Raw genomic sequence first — 19641 nt, 5'->3', positions numbered from 1 at the left:
CACAGAAGCTTCATTACACTTGCATTACATTGCATGCAGCTGTCTTTGTCAGCTCCTGTCCCAGAAGACTTTGTAGCCTCTTGGAAGCTGTTTTTTTTTCTACTTTCGGCCACCACACAAGAGCTGCGTATGTGACCATTGGTCATATATGCATATCATATCCAATATATCATTTTGGGTTTCCCCATTTAAATCAAAAGAGCCTTTGCCAATTTGGAAATAACGTTTCCCATGAGTGGATTCCATGATAGCCTTTAGTCTAGAACTACTCATAGATACTTAACTACATTGGAATATTTTTTATTCTAGTACCTTCCAGAACAGGTTGTGAAAATTGAAATTTCCTTTTTCTGGTGAGGGTTGTTAAACTTATTTATGATACGTTAATCCTCAAACTCTCTCCATGACACCAGTTGCTTATAAAGCTTAGAGCACCTTGAGTGAGGCGTTCCAACATGCCTTTATTTCTTCCCCTGACCATAAGCACTACATTGTTAGCATAATATTGTACATTTATTCCCCTCTCTTCTGCGTATATCACGAAATTGCCAAGAACCTCGCCCACAAAAGGGAAGAAGTAACCCTCCCTGGGAGCATTCTTTCCGGGCTGTAATTGTGGCCAATTTCATCTCCGAGCTTAGCACTTACTTGTCGACTTTTTAGGAGGACTACACTTGACAGCATCTGTTGGGGCATTAAACCTTTCCAGTGCTGCTTTAATGGATTCATATGCTACTCGGTTGAAAACTCCTTCAATGTCCATAAAGACGCTAAGGCTTCCGTTTCTTTGAAGGTACCCTTCATAAGACCCTTGCTACAGTTGGGTCCTATTTCAGCTAGGTAAAGTAAAGCAATTAATTGCTAACATAATTACTATTAGCTTAAGTAGATGTTGAAGCTAAAATGTAACTCAAAAAAACGTTTTTACGGTTTCAACTTTAAATTTTCACCTACGGGGTCTCATAGTAAACACCCAAACTGAAATCCTGGGACTGCCACTGTCCCTCAGAAATACAACTTATTCAAGAATGTGATAATTTGGAAGGGAAACTTGTAAACCGTAATGAAACAAAATATCATTTTTAAAGTACAAAAAAGTAATAGAAAATAAATTTTTAAAAGTCAAGTTAAAAACCATGATTGTGAAAGAGTATGATCCTTCTGTGTAAAGAATTATATAAGGAGGGAGAGTAGTAAAGCACCCAACTTAATTATAAACTGTGAACTCTGATACAAGAAATTGTAGTTTGCATATATTTATTTGATAATTGTTTTTCAGTTTAACAACGTCTTAATTATAAGTTTTTATCTAAAATGTAAATGTAGGAGAATGTAAGGTATCATTAATAATCCTTGAGAAACTGCTTGTATTTATTGTTTATTTTGGAATCATTGTTAGTTTGTATTTAAAACTTTAGGTTTACATTAAAAGGCATAAAATTATATTTGCATTTATGGAATAAAACGTTGCATTTTAAGAAATGGTGTGTTATTGGTAACTCAAGAATATTAATGTATAAAATAAAGATAGTGTTAGTGTAAGCAAACAACTAGCGTCACCATTTACATCCAAATATGAATCAATCAATACACAATAAGTAATATTTAAAAGTGGATTTTTTGTTTTATTGGTTTCATGGGTTGAGTTTTGCATCAATAAAGAGCTCATATTATTGTTACAGGTTTTTAATCTGCAACAGAATGATGAAAACTTTTTTCTTCTTTTGAAAATAGTTACTTTGAAATTTCCTCTTCCTTGTTCTTGGAGATAATACCTGGAAATATCCCCAGGTAAATTATAACTTTGGGTTCTGTAACTGCTATAACTCCCAGGCTACAAATCCCAAATTCACTTCTTAGGTTATTCCAAGTCTAGTGAATTGAATAATAGTCCAAATAAAAAACAAGCAATGCGAGAGATTTGCAAAAATAATAACTTTTACACCAAATCTCAAATTTGATTCTCTATCAGTTGTCAAAATAGTACAAGATGTCTTTACCTACATGTAACAGAAAATCATTAATATGTTGACTGCGGCAGACTCCTTCCTCCAAACAGTCAGATTGATACTAGTTGGTCACACTTAGTATAGAGCTGCAGTGAAGATGTTAATTATGTCACTTACAATGGCCAGAACAAAAAATGTTAAACCATATTGGGTATTTTTTAACAATATCATTTTCTACAGCTAGTCTTTCCTCTGTAAAAATCATCAATAAAAATAACTGTTCTTATGAATAGACAAACATCCATGGCTAACCAATTCACAACACCCGAAACCTTCCAGTTAAACCTCCACTGACTACAGCAAAAATCCTTGCGTCATTTAAATCTGGGCAACTCTATGGATGTCAAGCAGCATTACATCACTGACCACAAATGTTGAAATATTAGGGTGGAAGGGTGGATTGATAAGTCTAGTTTGTAGCAGAGGATGACTGTTGGAGTGGGTGGATCTCCCTCAGTGTTAAGGTTGTTACTAGCATAAACATGAGGGAGTGGACTCCTGGTGGAAGCAAGTGAACCGTTGATGACCTTCTACAGGTTTCACTAAACTTTGAAACATCAGCTGAGAAGGATACCATAATTTCCTTTCAGATCAGAACTCATATGGATTCTGTAGATCAGGAAGCAGAATTATGACTTTCTGTATGTGTTTTACTGTAGTAACGTTTTGTAAAAACCATAACAAGGTAAAAATCGTAAGTAAGAATCTTAACTGATAATTTCCTAACTGACAAAAGCAGGTATTAAAAATGTCTTCACTATTAAACCCTTACCACTTTCTATCAAGCATACAACACAGAAAATGGAGGGTAAATCTTGCCCATTTTATCAAAAATAACAAAGGAAAAATATGAATTTTTAATGTGCCATATTACATGTTGGCAAATTAAGGATTAATGACAGAAAATGTACTTAAATTTTTAATTTCAGCTGCTACAGTATATTATGTAAAAAGAAGTAATTAATGTACAAGACATGTCTAGGTTTATGAAAGCACTATTAGATCTATGTGATTGACATTCAAAATAATGGTGCTCCGGTTCTATAAAGTTTATCAGCATTGCATGTGATTTATTTCATAAACTTTTTTGTTTCAATCTTGTTCTGGGATTGCTGGTATAAATCCTATATTATGTACTCACAATATGAAACAATCTGTTATATTCTCTGCAACGTGTTTCGCACGATTACAGCATTGGAAAACGCATGCTCAAGTAGATAAAATACACAGTGTAGACCTACACACACAAACACAAAGTAAATTAATTAAAATGTTGCCTAAGTGTGTCATCAAGGTTAAAACAGTTGACAATATGTCTGAGTTGAGCCTCATGTAAGGACTGGTTGGTTTGTTCACATACATGTTGTAACAGGTCAGTTCAATTCAAATTCAATTTTCAAATATTTCGCAGCAAGATTGGTAAGCGGAAATACAATTGTCCATGACAAACACCTAATTTTATGTAAGATATAAATAATTAATAAAGAAAAGATGTCAGCTTTACATTTGACTAAATTAGAATTATTTAATTGTAAAAGCTACTAAAGAAATTCATAATTTATAAGCGGTATTAACAAAAAATAAAATTCAAAAGTAGTAGTTTGGGTCAGAGGCTATACTCACGACTTCCGGTCTTGTCAACCCCATCACTACGAGCGTTAGCTTTTCCTTTTTCTTAGCTAGGACATTGTAGTGGAAAGACATGTCTCACTCTTCTTGTAAAAAACACGTTTTAGTTGAATTTAATCATATATTCAAATTTGTGAATTAGTGATTTAAAGTTACAAACTGTGTACAGATATTAATATGTGAATTCTAATTAGAATACAGAATACAGAATACAGAAAGCTTTATTCATGATCATCAAGAACAGAACAGAATAGTTGTCAATCAATAATAAAAAATAATAAGTTTATGAAACATAACATTGAAAGGAAAGGAACAAAAATTAACAACAAAAACATTACAAGTCAGGAGTTGAGAATGTCATAAAACTCATCGAGACTGTAGATAGAGTTCTTCACCAGCCACTTGTGTAGTCTTCTTTTTAGAGTTTTAGCGTTGCCGGTCTTGATGGCATCAGGAAGGGAATTCAGAAGCTTGGTTCCAGCAAATGATGGTTTTTTGGTGAAGAGCGTTGTTCTATGAGCTGGTAGACGGTGAGCTTGAGCCTGTCTAGTGTAGTAGTTGTGCACCTCACTGTTTCTCGGGAAGTTTTGCTTGGAAGCATATATGATGACTTCGATGATGTAAATTGAAGTCACAGTGAGAATGTCGAGTTCAGTAAAAGATTCTCTGCAGCTGTCTCGGGAAGAGAGGTCGGCCATGATTCTTATGGCCCGCTTCTGCAAGATTAGTACCCTCTGGAGATTACCATTTGAAGAACTCCCCCAAAGGATGATTCCATACCAAAGATGGCTCTCAAAGAGAGAGTGGTAGGCTATTTTTAGAGCAGATGTTTGTGCCCGTAGCTTTTACCCTTTTGAGAGCAAAGAGAGCAGAGCTGAGCTTTGAGCTAAGGTAATCAATGTGGCAACTCCATGTAAGATTTTGGTCTTATATATCATACCTAAATGTTTAAGCTCATCCACTTTTTCTAGATCTGGTGGCCTGATATGTGGTCTTTATGTCTGCCTAGTGCAAGGAGTTTTGTTTTGGATGGGTTGAAAACAAGGTCGTTATTTAGGCAATATTGTTGGGCCATGCTAACAGATATATACGTGTTGATTTCTAGTGACTCCGCTGTTGAACTGCTGGTGATAAGAGCTGTGTCATCTGCGTATTGATACAGGATGACTAAAAGCCTCGAGTGTTTTACCTAGATCACTAGTGAATAAAATGAATAGGACGGGTCCCAACACAGATCCTTGCGGAACTCCTCTTCTAACATACTGTGGAAGTGAATGAAGAGCCTTCGTCAAGCCCTTAGCTGTGTGTTTCAGCTCAACTACTTGCTGTCGCCCAGAGAGGTAGCTTTCGAAACCATTTCAGGGCTATACCGCTGACACCCAAGGTTCTGATTTTGTATATAAAATAAGCTTATGAGACAGTGAGTCAAATGCTTTACTCATATCGAGAAAAAACAGTTGTTACAGTATTTTCAGACTCAATATTATCAATTAATACACTCAATGAGCTCAGCAAGGGCGGTGATAGTCGATTTGCCCGGGATGAACCCATGTGTCCTTTTGGCAGCAGATTGTTAACGCTGAAGGTGCTTCTAACAGTCTCGAGAGAACTATTTTTTCCAAAACTTTTGATACAGTGGGCACAAGGGAGATTGGTCTATAGTTTCTTGATGTCATGGCTTACTCCCTTGCTTATGCAGTGGATATACTTTGACATTTTTAATTTGAGGGAAATAATCCCTGAGTCAGAGACTTGTTGATTACATCCGTTAAGGGTTGGCAGGTTACAGAGCTGCAATACTTCAGTATTTTTGAAGAAATGTCATCAATAGCTGAGGAGGAAGAGGATTTTTAGAGAATTTATAGTGTTGAATACTTTCCTCATTAGATGTAAGATTGAACATGTTAAGTCCTGTTGTTCCTGTGAAGTTTGAACATAAGTTAACGTCTTTGGCACTAGGAGCATTGTTATGACCGAGAGTTACTTCTGCAATTGTGTAAAATAGGTATTATTAAAATGTTCAGCTATGGTAAAAATGTCGTCTAGGTAGGTGTCATCATCAGTATTTTTTAATTTCCACGTGGATTCTGAAGCTTCCCTCTTTGGTGCTCTCTTTCGCTATTAATGACGCTCCAGACTGCTTTGCTCTTGTTGCTTGCTTCGGCGATGAAGTTGGAGTTTGTTTCCCTTCTAAGACTTTTTAGTTTTAAGTCGTAGGATTTCTTCTTCTGGGCAGCATCCTCTTTAGCCTCAATTTGTCCACTGGCTAAGTAGCGCTCGTGGGCTTGGATGAAAGACATCCGCAGTATGTTTACTTCAGGGTTGTTAAATTCTTGAGTTCGGTTCCTGGATCTGTTTCTTGATGTTGTATGAGGGCATGTAATGTCTAATGCTGTAGTCAGAGTTCCAATGAAGTTTGAGTAGGCATCCTCTGCACTTGGAGAGTTGTATACCCGATCCCATGATTGAATTTCAAGAAGCCCATTTAAATTTGAGAGATGTTATCTGGGACTGAGACGTCTTCCATTTGATGAAGATTGTTTACTTGATGTGGAGGGGAAATCCATGAAGTAAAAAGTTGTCCGGTGTGGTCTGAGAGCCCGTTTTCAATGATTTCGAAAATTGAAGCTATGTGGTGCCAAGTTGGTGCAAAAAACATCAATTGATGTAGCACTTGTAGGGTTATCCCTGGTAGCAGGTAGGAGGCATCGAGTCAGGTTATACTCAGATAGGAGGTTGTTTAATTTATTGTTTTCTCTTTCCATCAGTGTGCTGAGCCAGTCAATATTGAGATCACCAACAATGCAAATTGCAGAATTGTTTATGGGGAGTTCTTCTAGTGACGAGTTTAGTAATTCAAGAGCATGATCCAGTGGGCTTCTTGGTGGTCGGTATACACCCAGAAATGTAAACATGATTTTTTTTTGTTTATATTGATTTTAACAGCGGTCATCTCACAAACAAGTTCAATGCTTTTGCTATCAAGATTTACACTTTCCACCTCATTGTCCAGATTAACTCTCTTGAATATTGCAACACCACCTTTTTGGTGCAATTCCCTACTATATTCTGCAATAAGTACATAGCTAATTAATCGTACATTTTTCAATAAATCAGCACTGAGGCCATGGCTCAGTAAGTACAAGTATGTCAGGTTTTGAAAAGTGTAGGAAGTGGTTTAGTGTGTCAATTTTATTTCGAACTCTGTCAATGTTTTGATGGTAGATTACAAATTTGCTACCTTTTTTAGATTTTCCTTCGGTTTTTTTTTTCTTCCAATCTTATCATCTTCTTTTCCTATATAAATGATTTCGAAAGTAGTCAAGTGTAGACCTCCTGGCCTTATGTCTTCTGTTTGTTCACTGTGTGGCATTCCCTAAAAAAGGGGTGCTGGGGGGTTGTTGGCTATTTATTTGACTGTTTGGTGAGGCTGCTAGGAATGTATTATCTCCTGGCTGAGTTGAGTAGGTTCTGTGATTATTCATTTCTTCTATTTTTCCCTGGTAGTATTGAAAATGGGTTAAAATAAAATTGCTCTATTGTCTCACCATCCTTTCGTATTTTTTGCATCTTGAGGGGGTTTTAGAGTGGGTTTGCAGGGCAGAGCACTATGGTGCGGAGATTTCCTGACATTATTTACATATGATGTGTTTCTATATTTGATTTAAGGTTTTCAATTTCTTCAATTGTAGGGAGACACTAAATTTATTTTCGCCTTTCTTGTATATAGTGGTTTACCTAGACATGGTTTGTTGTAGGACATGTAGCTATGAGTGGGTGTTTTTTTTATTTTTGAAGCCGGAGTTTGGATCACTTCTTTAGCTTTCCCACCATTTCTCGACCACTTTTCCATTTTCTTTATTAGTGAGATTTTTCAGGTTTAATTCCAAAAGTTGTATTTTTTCTTCAAGCAAATTATGGCTTTTCTTTAAAAATCCTATTTCTGCTACTAGAGATGTAGAAATTGGATTGTGTTGAGTAGTGCTCATGTTCTGTTTGTGTCTCAACATTGTTCAAAGATTTTTCCTCTTTTTGGTTAGAATATTTTCCCTTTGACAGTATTCTTTTCAAAGATAGAATCTCTTTTTCTGTTCATTGATTTTTGCTTCACATTTATCGATAAGCTCTGCTTGTTTCCTGTCATGTTCTTCGAAAATACGCTGTATATCTAGTAGACCGTTCTTTTTCTTTGATTGCTTGAGATTCCAAGTGGGCATTGCTTTGTTGTAGGTTTTCCATTGCTAACAAGTATTTTTCTTCATTTCTTTCTAGTTCTTCAAGTTTGGTTTCCAAACTAGCTAATTTACATGAAAGTTTACTTTTATCTACTTTTAGGGTTTTGTTCTCTTCCAATAAAGTAGACCCTATTTTGGCAGCAATAATTAGACTGTCCTCAGTATTTCCTTGGATTGAGTTCCATTATGCCTTGCTCGAGTTCTTGTAATGATGAATTAGACATATTTTATTTTCTTCTTGTATTGAGAGCTGACCATTAGCCAGCTTAGTATTTTTAGGACCGCAAGTTTGTGGGATTAATGCAGCTTTTGCACATCCAGTTGGTAGCTGATGTCTTGGCTAAATTTCTGAATTCCTTACTAGACAAATTGACGCAATTTGCGTGGAACCATTGTTTACAAGTTCCATTGCAAAAAATACCTTTATGTTTGACGCCTATGGTACAGGACTCCACAGGGATATTTTGACATTTTTACAAATGGATTTGTTTTCTTAAGGTTAAAAATAATGCTCTTGTAGAGGGAGATTGTCAAAGAATATTATATCTACTGATGTCAGTTCATTTTCTTCTCCTGTCATTGTCAGATATAGGCAGTATGCAGTACTTAGGTGAGCTATTATTGCATCTGTAAGTTGAAGGGGTTGTTAACTTTGGATAATGTTGTATAATTTGTTTATAGTTATAGTTGGTTAGTTTTTTTTTTTATTCAATCTAATAATAGCACTTATAAATCAGCCTTAAAAATTAAAATTTTATTTATATAATCTCTGTATTTCTCATGTCAGTAGCTACTAAATTCACCACTGTACATAAGCAAAATATTTTGTCAATAAGTTTTTTATTTTTATTAAAATATTTCCAAATTAAACTGAGTGCTTATGAATTATAATTATAGATTTTTATTGAAGAGCTCTCTATTTACAAACAAAAGCAGAAATCAGTCAGTGTCATTGTATATGTAATCTGTTGAAGGCAGAGTGGTTATCAGTTGATCTTGACTTGATAAGACAGGTTATAAATAATCCTTATACCTGCTCTATACCTCAGGTGGTTGAGTAGTGAAAGTGCAGTGCCCTGCTAAAAATTATCTGTTCACAGTATACTCACAGTATCCAAAAGTGAAATGAGCACAACTTTGATATTATAATGTAAGTAGATTATGTTTAAATTAAAGATTATTAAGCACCAAAATACAGGTAAACTACACAGTCAGCCATCTTGTGTCCCCATTAGTGATAAATGGTAACTTTGGGAAAATGTTCAAAACTGATGTGTTCGAATTACATGTGGTTATGATTTTTGTGTGAATAAATTTGACATAAACTAAAGTGCGGAAAGTTTTTTTTTTAACTGAAGTATATATTGATGATGGTGAGTATGCTAGATTTTGAGACTGGGCTAGGCCTATATTGATTGACACATGCTTTAATCACGTACACGACCACCTACACAAGACCACATGGATATTTCAAAAGTAAACTAAATGTTATAAATTTAGCAAATTTGGTCAGTTAAATTTAATCACGCATCTGAATATCTTCACATGATACAATCAACGTGTGACAATACATAACATTGACCTCCGTGGGGTTGTTATTACCACCACCCTTATTCAGAGTTTCTACACATTACACAACAACATGGGGCTTCCAATATATTCTAACTTGAGCTTCAACACATGGCATCACCAACATGAGGCAAATAATTAACCCGACACATCTGAACATCATCAATGTTTCTGTTCAAGGTATCTTCCTCGTTACCTGGTGCATCTCGCTCCGAACCGACCGCTAAGAATGCAGAACAGAATTAAACTGACAATTGAAAAACCAGATATTTATTCTAGTTCAGGTGTTTATAGATTTAACTGAACTGTTTTTACATAGGTCAAACAGGAAGAATATTTAAAACCCGCTTTAAAGAGCACATTTCAGGCCTTAATAAAACTTACAGACAGTTTAAATTCATTGAGCACCTGAATAATTACAACCTTTCTTATACAGATAATATGGAAATATTAAATCAATGCCATAAAGGACAAATATTAAATAGATTAAAAGACATAGAAATATATGAAGGCCATTATACAAGTGAGAAAATATTTTTAATGAAAGAATCAGTGCCACGACCATCCTATTTATGACAGACCTTCAAAATAGCAAACAAAGCGTTCAACTCAAGCAAGATGTTACAGATAATGAGGAAATTACCTTGACCAGAGACATGTGCTAACAAACCAACCGGTCTGTGCACAACATTCAACTCAGACGTCATGTTTTTCTCCATATTTTTAATCTAGATGAACTTTTAATTTATTTATTTTGTGTTATGTGTAAGTGTGTGTAGGCCTACATTGTGTTTTAATCTACTTGAGTGTGCATTTGACAATGTTATAATTGTGCGAAACACGTCATCAAAGAATATGACAGATTGTTTTATGCTGTAAGTACATATTATAAGATAAAGGTTTAGTTTGAGAACTGCATCAGCAAATTGGTTTCAACTATAAACCGAGATTGTGGCATGTATTTTAAAATATTTATTTAAAAATTAATAATATACAGATTATTACAGTTGATCACTATGTTTTATTTCAGAATTTTAGTCCACAATTAACCATTGAAAGTTAAATCTATTTTTAACTAAATAAATGTTGTACCTTCTGAATTTAGTTTTAAATTATATCATTTTGTAGATTTTGAAGTTGAGTATAGAGAATTACACTGCATTAATGCTTTATTTTACTGTTATCACTGCATTATTATTATATTTTATTTTAATAACTTTCATGAAAATTATTGATTTTACCTCCAAAAAAAAAAAAAATTACCTCCACCTGAACATATTTAATAACCAATATATTCAACTAAAATCAAAAATATTTTTTAGTCTACTTACAAAGTAATGTTCTGACAAAGTCAGAGAGTTATTTAACATAAAACATTAAAATAAGGCCCTACACTAACAAATATACAAATTAAATACATAAGGTCAACAGTTCAAGTCAAAAGGTTAGATAAATAAATTACTATCAATGCCTCCAGACAACATCTCTTTCACACAGAGTAAAAATCTTTCTGTTTAAGCAATTTTACAATAACATTTTTGAAGTGATTAATAGTGATATCCCTTGCTCTAAGTAGTAACTTGTTGAAAAGTTTTATACCAATAGATAAGAATTCCGAGTTCTAGTCAGCCTAACATGTTTCAGATCAATCAGGTCTCTGTCTGGTGTGGTAGTAGTGAGTTAAGACTTTTCATATTGAGCACTTCTTCTTTAACATACAGTAAGTAAGCTTTGTAAAATAAAAATTCAAGGTTGAGTGAGTAGACCACTTTCTAAAAAATTGGTTTGCAGGTTTCTGTGTCATTCTTATTAAAAAATAGTGCGTAAAGCTTTCTTTTGGCACAGAAATGCCTCCTTAGCACCACCAAAATTCCCCTCAATAAAAGGGTACCATATTGTAGGTTGGAGTGAAAGAGTACAAAGTAAGTATTAACTACTAAACAAGAGCTAATAGAAAGTTTTAGTTTTTTTAACAAAAAAATAACTCTAGATAAATAAATACAAACAGAGGCCGTATGGGTTCTCCAATTGAGCTTGGTGTCAAGATAAATTCCTAGCAGGTTGACAGACTTGTTTTCACAGTTATTGTTTAAGCTAAAGACAGTGTGTTCTGTTCTCCCTTCATTAACACATAAGCTGTTGGCAGAAAACCAGAGGTAGGGTCTATCTATCATGTAATTTGTGACTACTAAATCTCTGGACTAAGCAGCATGGGTCTCAAGGTCAAATACTACATCGCAGCGTCACATGATACCTGCAACCTTAATTCTCTCTAGCCGGCCCTTTGTTGACCGTGACCTTAATTCGTGTCAAACAGCATATCTTTTGCTCATCAGAAAAGTGCTTAGCGTTTTGAAAAAGCAACAAATTAATATTATTTAGTGCAAGTTTAATATTAATTAGCGCAAGTCCACCAAAAGGGAAGTCCTCACAAAAAAAAGGTGATGAATGAATGTCACATATATGTTTTTGAGTGCTTTACAATGGTGCAATCAGTGTTTTATATGGGAATGGTTTTCAAATTTTAAATAAAAATTGTTAAATACATCTCTTTAATACATGTGTATTTATGGCAGAAAAAAGAGAAAATTTTGTTTATCATTCCATAGGCATTTAAGTGATATTGATAAGCAAATTATAATCATGCCTAAAGAAAACTAGTTGAAGAAAAGGATACAATTGTTTACAAAATGTATAGTATGAAGGATGTAAGGAGGGAATGACATATTTTCTATTTGTAAAAAATGGTTTATTTAAATAATGTTTTATTTTTTTTAATATATAAGTTTTTTAATTGTATTTTATTAAAAATTTCAATTTCTTTAAACCATAAATTGATACAAAACACATCACCTTCTGAAGCTACCTACAACTTATGTATATAGATACTTAAGAAAATTCACACTGCCATCTTCAGCGTTTTTATGTGAGCCTTATAACAAAATTGCCCAGTTTTCCAATTTGAAATGTCTATAATTCTTTGTTGAGTGTAAAATTGTTGTTCTATTTTTTCTGTTTTCGGGAGGTTATTGACAAGAGCTGTAACTTTAATTTTTTTTAATTAACTTAACCTTTATAGCACAATGATCCAGCCCACAGTTCATTCGTTGTCAAGTCTTGGATAAGCTTGGTATCACTATATCGGAAAATGTACACTACTCACCAGGCAGAGGTTCCTTTAACTTTTTTCTCCTCCCATAAATGAAAGTAACAAGATTTATGGCAGTTAAAATCATGAAAGAAAAAACTATGGATACCATGAATACGCTCTCAGAAGAGGACTTCAAACATTATTTTTACCAGTCAAAACTTGTATAGAGTGTAAGGAACGTGGAGAGGAGTATACGGAAGGGGATAGTGTTAAAGTTTTGAATAAGTGAAAATAAAGAATTTACACTACTAATTTGGTTATTTTTATCCAGACTGTTACCGAACAGTGAAAAGGGGCCAGTGAAAATAGTTCTTATTTGGAGCACCAGGATCGTTCATGCCAGCTCTGTCTGATTATATATTTCTACACCTTGAAGTCAGTGACCTGAGATAAAAACTATTTCTCAGGTAGGTGCATGTGTGTATGTGTATGCAGTTTATAGATGCAATCTTCTTTCATAATATGGACTTACCAACAGAAAACTCCAGGATCTATCTTCATACAGTTGGCTCAAAATGAAATAAGAAAATAGTTTTTTTATTATGAGAATTTAATTTTAATTTGTACAACTTAATACCAAATTGGAATGATCAAGTAAATACAAATGTAATGACTTCTACACAAAAAATATATAACAGATATGTTAACAAACCATTTTTAAAAGCAGTAAAATTATGTATCAAAACATTAGTTTGTATCAAACAATGCACTCATATTTAAAATATAACAAATAACTCTCTAGTTTTCTTTTATTTAATACATAGATTTCCAAATAAAAACAAAATAAACAAAAGTATATATTTACAGCTACAAAAATTTATAAATAATAAAAATATTGCTCAGTTTAAACATTAAATTTTACTAAAAACTAGTTAAAGAATGATATTATGTCAATACTGAATAAAAAGTAACAGGTTACAATAATACTGTACTAAAACATACAAACCAATGATAATGATCAATAAGTCAAATAATCATACATGCTTTCATAAATTTGGTAACAAATTATGTATATATTATGTACAGTATAACACTTTTATAACTATTGACTGGTTTTAATTATCTCTTCTCAAACATTTTTCTAAAACCTCAAATTTCATCAATGTAACTAAGCACAATACCAATGATACAATCAACTTTTCTCCAAGCAGTGAACTGATTCCCACAACCAATAGCTGGGTAGTGCACTTTTAGTGCATATCTTCAGGATTGAACATTCCCTGCAACAGATCAGAAAACATTCACAATAATGTACAATAACACTCAAGTTGCAGGCACCTGACCTATGCCTTGCAACGAAATAAATGTTAGAACTCGTACATTTCTATTAAATGTAGAATTTTCATGCTTACTTAATAACTTAATTATTTTATAACTTAACACCTGGTGGCCTTCTTTTTCACACTATTTCAGATAGTTAATTTGACTCAACAGTCCTGAGCACTGCTTTAGTACTTCTTGTAATATTGGAGTGGAGATTGTGTGTTCTAGTTTTAGTGCACAAAATTTTAACAATTACCAAAAAAAATTAAATTTGGCAAGTTTAATTATTTTGAAAATTTTTTAAAAATATTTTACAACATTTTCACTTACTGACACAATCTTTTCATAGCACTCCAAACTTTGAGTTGCAGTTTTCACAATAATGGATACATTATTAGGTTATAATATTATGTTTTTATCAAAACTAAATGCCTTTAGGCTATACTAAGTGTCTTATATTGTAAAAATGGGGTACTTTATTACAAGAAGTAGATTAATGTAGGTATTAATAATATTGAGTCAATAATTTCAAGTAATCATAATAAAGTTTGTTTGGTGAAAAAAGGATAAATTCCTATTTCTTTAAAGGTGTGTATACTATCTTAATCACAAGTGTTTCGTTGTTTAATGTAAAAAAGTCTAATTCAGACCAAAACAAAAGTAATCTTTGAGGTTAAAACAGTTGTTTTATTAAACCTGTTGTAAAAACTGAATATTGTTGTTTCCATGGCAATACTTCACCAGTAAGAAGGCAAAGTTCACACTGTGTTAAACACTATTACATTATTTTGTATTGCCATGCAACATATGCGTAGATACATGATCGTCTCTAATTCACAAGCAACATCAATTTAATATGGTAATACTTGTGAAGGTCAATTGTGTCACAGCACTAGAAGTATAAGTGAAACATAAAAACTTCCTAAGTTACTGTGTTTATTGTTATAAAATTGGAGAAATTAATTGATTTAAATGCCTTGATATACCTTAACCCTTTGTGATCGGGAGGCCACAAATGTGGCCAATACCTATTTTTTGCTCAGCTCGGATTTAGTCTCACGTGGTTGCACTCTCAGCTGGCTGGGCCACGCAGTGGCCAGCGGTGTTCTGCGTTATCATGCAGGGCTTGCGTAACCATAGATATCACTTTTACTTGGATTAAAATAACAGTAATGGACCTTCGGCTCCTTAAATTACTGAGTTTTAAATAACGAACAAAGTAGTATGCAATTTAAGTAATAGTGTGACCTTCTTTTTACATGCAGTACTTCTAGTATTTTAATAAGTAGATAGAATACAATATAGCAGCTACAGTGACACAAACAATCGGATAATAAATAATTCTGTACGATGTGTACTATGGTATGTGCTGCAAATAGAGAAATATTAATTTAGTTACTTGGCCGAGAGGTTGCAGCACTTTTCAGCCATAACTGTATAAGGATGGAATTTAATAACTTTGCATGATAGTGGGGCACACTTAGTGGCCTGGCGAGCAGAATAGCAAAACAGTGAGAGCCACTAGGTGTGGCTCGCCGAGCTGAGAGACAGGACGTTGTCGTAGATCAATGACCTGACCGACCTGAGGTAGAGAATATCCTATGGCCACCGATGAGGCCTGTAGATATAAAAGGACAATAATATGAATTTGATGCCAATTTCAAAGGGTTAAACATGTCCAGAATGTCAAATTCTTCTAAGGCATCAGTGTGTACTGCCATAAGATTGTAAATATGTAAATGAACTCTTTGTTTCATCAGGGAAAGTGAATATTTTCATCATAAACTTAAATTGTGTTAAATAAATCAAGTCATCATCAATATTTATTTTTAAATGATAACTTTATTGTTTTTAGGGTAATGGGAAGGTGGTAATTCGAGTGCATTTCAGCCATTAACTTCCTTTGTACCTCAAACAGATAAGAATTAATGGTTGAGTGCAAGAAAAGGAGAGTATTTAATTGTATTCCATCCATGGATTTTGTAAGTTCTAACTACTGCCACATTGAAGAAAGAGATTGCTGCACAAACAGTAAACAGTTATAGGTCAGATTGCTTGCCCTCAGGCCTTCTGACACTAAAGGCCAGCTCCAACATCTCCTTAGATATATCTATTCTTCAGTAACCAACATGAATACTTCTCTTACCCTAAAGATTCTTAGTTTTTACTAAAAAGAAAACAAAAAGGCAAAAAAAGTATTTTATGTATGTGTAATAGAAAATACAATAAAAAACTTAATTTTTAATAATGCATAATGAGTATTAATTCAATGAAAGTTAACTATATGTTACATGATAAAATATTATTTTCTTGGTATGGAAAATATAATCATGTAAAATGGTCAGCTAGCAGGGATTTAGTAAGTAAGCCACAAATCCGTACCAAGTTAACTCAAATACAATAAAAATAATTTAAAATCAAAACATAAATGAAAAATGTCATATTAACTGATTTACTGGCATTATTACACGCTTGCCAAAGAAATAAAAGTCCATTGCTTAAGGAAATATGTTGGCCAACAAGCAATTGATTATGAGAATCCTTCATAATAAGCATTTATCATGCAGGTCACAAACTATAGTTACAGTACCAAACTAACTATAGTTTCACTCAAAAATAGCACTCTGCTATAATTACATGTACTAGAGAGAGAGAGAGAGATAGAAGATGATTTGGTTCCTTCATTCCATATCATCCATGTTGATATTCTACACAAGGAATCACCAGTTTAATAAAAGAACACTAGTGACATTATGCTATTATTAAATTATAGAACACTTAATTTATTTATTTATACTACAATAGAAAAAAATGAACCTAATAAATTCTACCAGTAGGCCCTACAATATGGGTTATGAATAATTATATAAATTACAAATAAATTGCTTTAAAAATAACCATAGGAAATTCAGTAAATTACCATTTTCTATTCAAATTTTATAATTCCACATAAAACAAATATGCTAAAATATCTTAGTATTACACAGTCCAATAGCGAAGCATAAAACCAAAGACAGCTCTAGGCCCGTGCAACCCATGCAGCCGCATGGGGCACCATTTAGGGAAGGGTGCCAAATCATAAGGAATAATAAAAATATGCTACAAAGATAGATTTCACCTTAAAATTACATACACAACCAGGTGTAATATCTTTCCACATTGTCATTAATATAATGGATTTTGAAAAGCTTCTGCACTATTATAGGCAATACTTTTGTCTCCAATTCTTCTGAGAACTGAAAACACAACTCAACTGGTTGTTAATTGCAACCGCCTCGCTTCCTTCCTGCTCGCTTCCCTGTCCAAAATTTCAAAGATAAGTGAATTCAAAATTAGAGAAATAAAATAAAACTACCTATACTGAGTAATTGCAATGACATATATAGGCGGCCGTGAGGTCTTCCTCTATAAACGTTTCGAAATAACAAACCAATACAACGGAGTATTGAAGGATCTAACAGAACATAACAAAAAGCTTATCACATGGACAGACGAATAGCACTTCACCTTTTGACCCCAAAATCAATAGAGTACCAAGACCCCAAGATGTACCAAGTTTCAACTCTCTAGGACTTTTTTATCAAGAGGTATTTATCACACAAACTGGTGGATTACAACATGATTTTAAGAAGGCCCTACCCGGATCCTTAATAACACTCTCTGATAGTAGTATAATTCTACTTATAGCTTTGGCATGAAATAAAATTGAACATTTTCTGAATATTCAATTTTAAGAACAAATATCTCTCTATACCGATTTAGAAGTAATAAGTTTCTATTAGCTACCTCCTACCGATGACCTTAGGATCGAGCTAAAGTCTGGTCACTCCAGTGATGCCGCTGACGTGACATGGCAGCCAAGGAGTTAAACAGTAATAATTAGGACTCTTATTTTAACTTATTTGATTAAAAACTAGTTTCTTTTCAAACTTTGACAACTCAATAGAATTTCTCTAGAGATGAAATTAGGCATCAATTTAAAAATGACATTATTTATTGCCTGATTTGTTAATACATTTGCTTGTTTAAGCTGGTTTTTGTGCCTTTTTCTGGCTTTCTGTGTTTTCTACTTTTCTTTCTGTCTGTTCACTGGATATCTTAAGAATGAACTTATATCTTATATATTTGAAATTTTGCATATACCTTCATTGACTTTTACGTGACACGTGTGGTAGCATACTCCTACTTTGTATAAGATTGGGGAATGTAAATATGTTTGTTAGTCCACATTGCTACCTGCATCATGTTGAGTGCATACAATGGTTAAAGAAACTATTTTGTTTCTGTCAAGTATCTGGGTAATGTGTTTGGCTTTAACTAAAACTCTGCTGTGCATCTGTACTGTATGAACTCTTTCTTCACTTTCCAGTTATGATAAGTTCTAAAACTAAGTATAGTTGTAAGTTTGGAGATGTGGTCGTTACGAAGTGGATATTTATTAAAAATGTTAAAATATACATTCTAAAAAATAAAGAATAATCCTTCTACTGGCCAGTGACTCATTTTGAGTTCCTCTGAGACGACTCAGTAATGGCAATTAACTCATTTCCAATCACTGTATTATCTCCACTTCTATGATAAATTTAACCATTAAACAAGGCTTTTGCCCCATCCAAAATGACATCTAGATGTTTCCAATGAAATAAAATATCTCAAATAGATATTGAAATCTCATCACGTAACTTTTGCAACGTTAATCGTAGAAATAAAGTCTGGCATGGATTAAATTTCTATCTTGGGCCACCCCTGCAATAAAACTATAGACAAAAACATGGCATAAAAAAAAAAAAACAAATATAGGTAAATATAGAAGACGCTATTAATTTATAGTTTTACATATGGTATTCGAGCATAAACATTGAATGCTCGTAAACGATAAGTTGTTTACGTTTTCTAAGAAATTAATAAAAATTGTATCTAACGTCAACAGAACGAATATTTAAATGTTAACACCAAAACTTGTTACATTAAAAAAAAGAACAAAGAATAATACACAAGATCAACACTAATTAAAATTTATTATTGTCAATGGTAGATTTGAAAATATATCAGGATTTTGGACATTTAACATCTTTATTGTGTTCTATTCTTGAACATTTAGTAATATCAAATGTCAGAAATCCTGGTATCCTTTCAGATCAATATTGTTGGAAATGTTGTTACAGTTACATATTATACTAATTAATGTAGATCTTGAATAAGCTCAAGAACAATTATGCTCAATTTGTTTGTCCGGTTATAGCCACAACGGCTGCTGGATAAATTTGTTAAATGTTCTCTATAGCAACATATGCTATGTCACAGAATCATTATTACATTAATATTACATAATCACTATTATTACTACTGACTGATTGTAATTTTTAATCAAAATTAGTTACTTCAGTAGTGGGATTATGAAATAACATTATTCAAAACAAGACGGAACACTAAAAATGCACAGCTAATTGTTTACTGACATCACAGATAAATGGCATTTATTTCTAGAAGCACATGATACTCAAATTTAATTTTAATCCAGTTTGGAATCGGTCTTCCGAGGGCCATGTCATGTAGTACAAATAATATTCCTCTTCTAAGAAATATCATAACATTGTAAATGAAGTTTTCAATAAAAAAAATCAAAGTCGGGTTTTTTAGCATTGTGATGTTTTGTATTCAGTAAAAACTATGCAGATTTCTGTTGAACATATTTATTACTACCGGTTTAAATTAGACATGCACAACAATATATCAACAGTGATAAACTTAACATTGCAGTTTAGACCTTTCATCATCTTATGAT

General features: G+C 33.2%; 1 protein-coding gene and 1 long non-coding RNA gene across 3 annotated transcripts in view; one reads left to right on the top strand and one right to left on the bottom strand.

Annotated features, from left to right (window-relative positions):
- The first annotated feature begins 8646 nt into the window (after nucleotides 1–8646).
- LOC124368935 lies at nucleotides 8647–16104 on the top strand. Its single transcript, XR_006923021.1, has 3 exons — nucleotides 8647–9023; nucleotides 12865–13000; nucleotides 15712–16104. It is a non-coding gene; the product is annotated as an uncharacterized LOC124368935 (long non-coding RNA).
- Nucleotides 13123–19641, bottom strand: part of LOC124368934 (V-type proton ATPase subunit F) — a 31375-nt gene continuing 24856 nt past the window's right edge. The window contains exons 5-6 of one of the 2 annotated variants that reach the window (XM_046826489.1): nucleotides 16494–16564; nucleotides 13123–13813 (exon numbers count right to left, since the gene is read on the bottom strand). In XM_046826489.1, the coding sequence (XP_046682445.1) occupies nucleotides 16538–16564 (27 nt within the window). In that variant the 3' untranslated portion in view covers nucleotides 13123–13813; nucleotides 16494–16537. The remainder of the gene's footprint in view (nucleotides 13814–16493; nucleotides 16565–19641) is intronic. The other variant, XM_046826488.1, reaches the window with a different exon arrangement.

The sequence above is a fragment of the Homalodisca vitripennis genome, chromosome X, assembly GCF_021130785.1.
Source record: "Homalodisca vitripennis isolate AUS2020 chromosome X, UT_GWSS_2.1, whole genome shotgun sequence".
Lineage (NCBI taxonomy): Eukaryota > Metazoa > Arthropoda > Insecta > Hemiptera > Cicadellidae > Homalodisca > Homalodisca vitripennis.
Note: the sequence above shows the minus strand (reverse complement) of the source record. Positions and strands in the feature narration are given on the sequence as shown.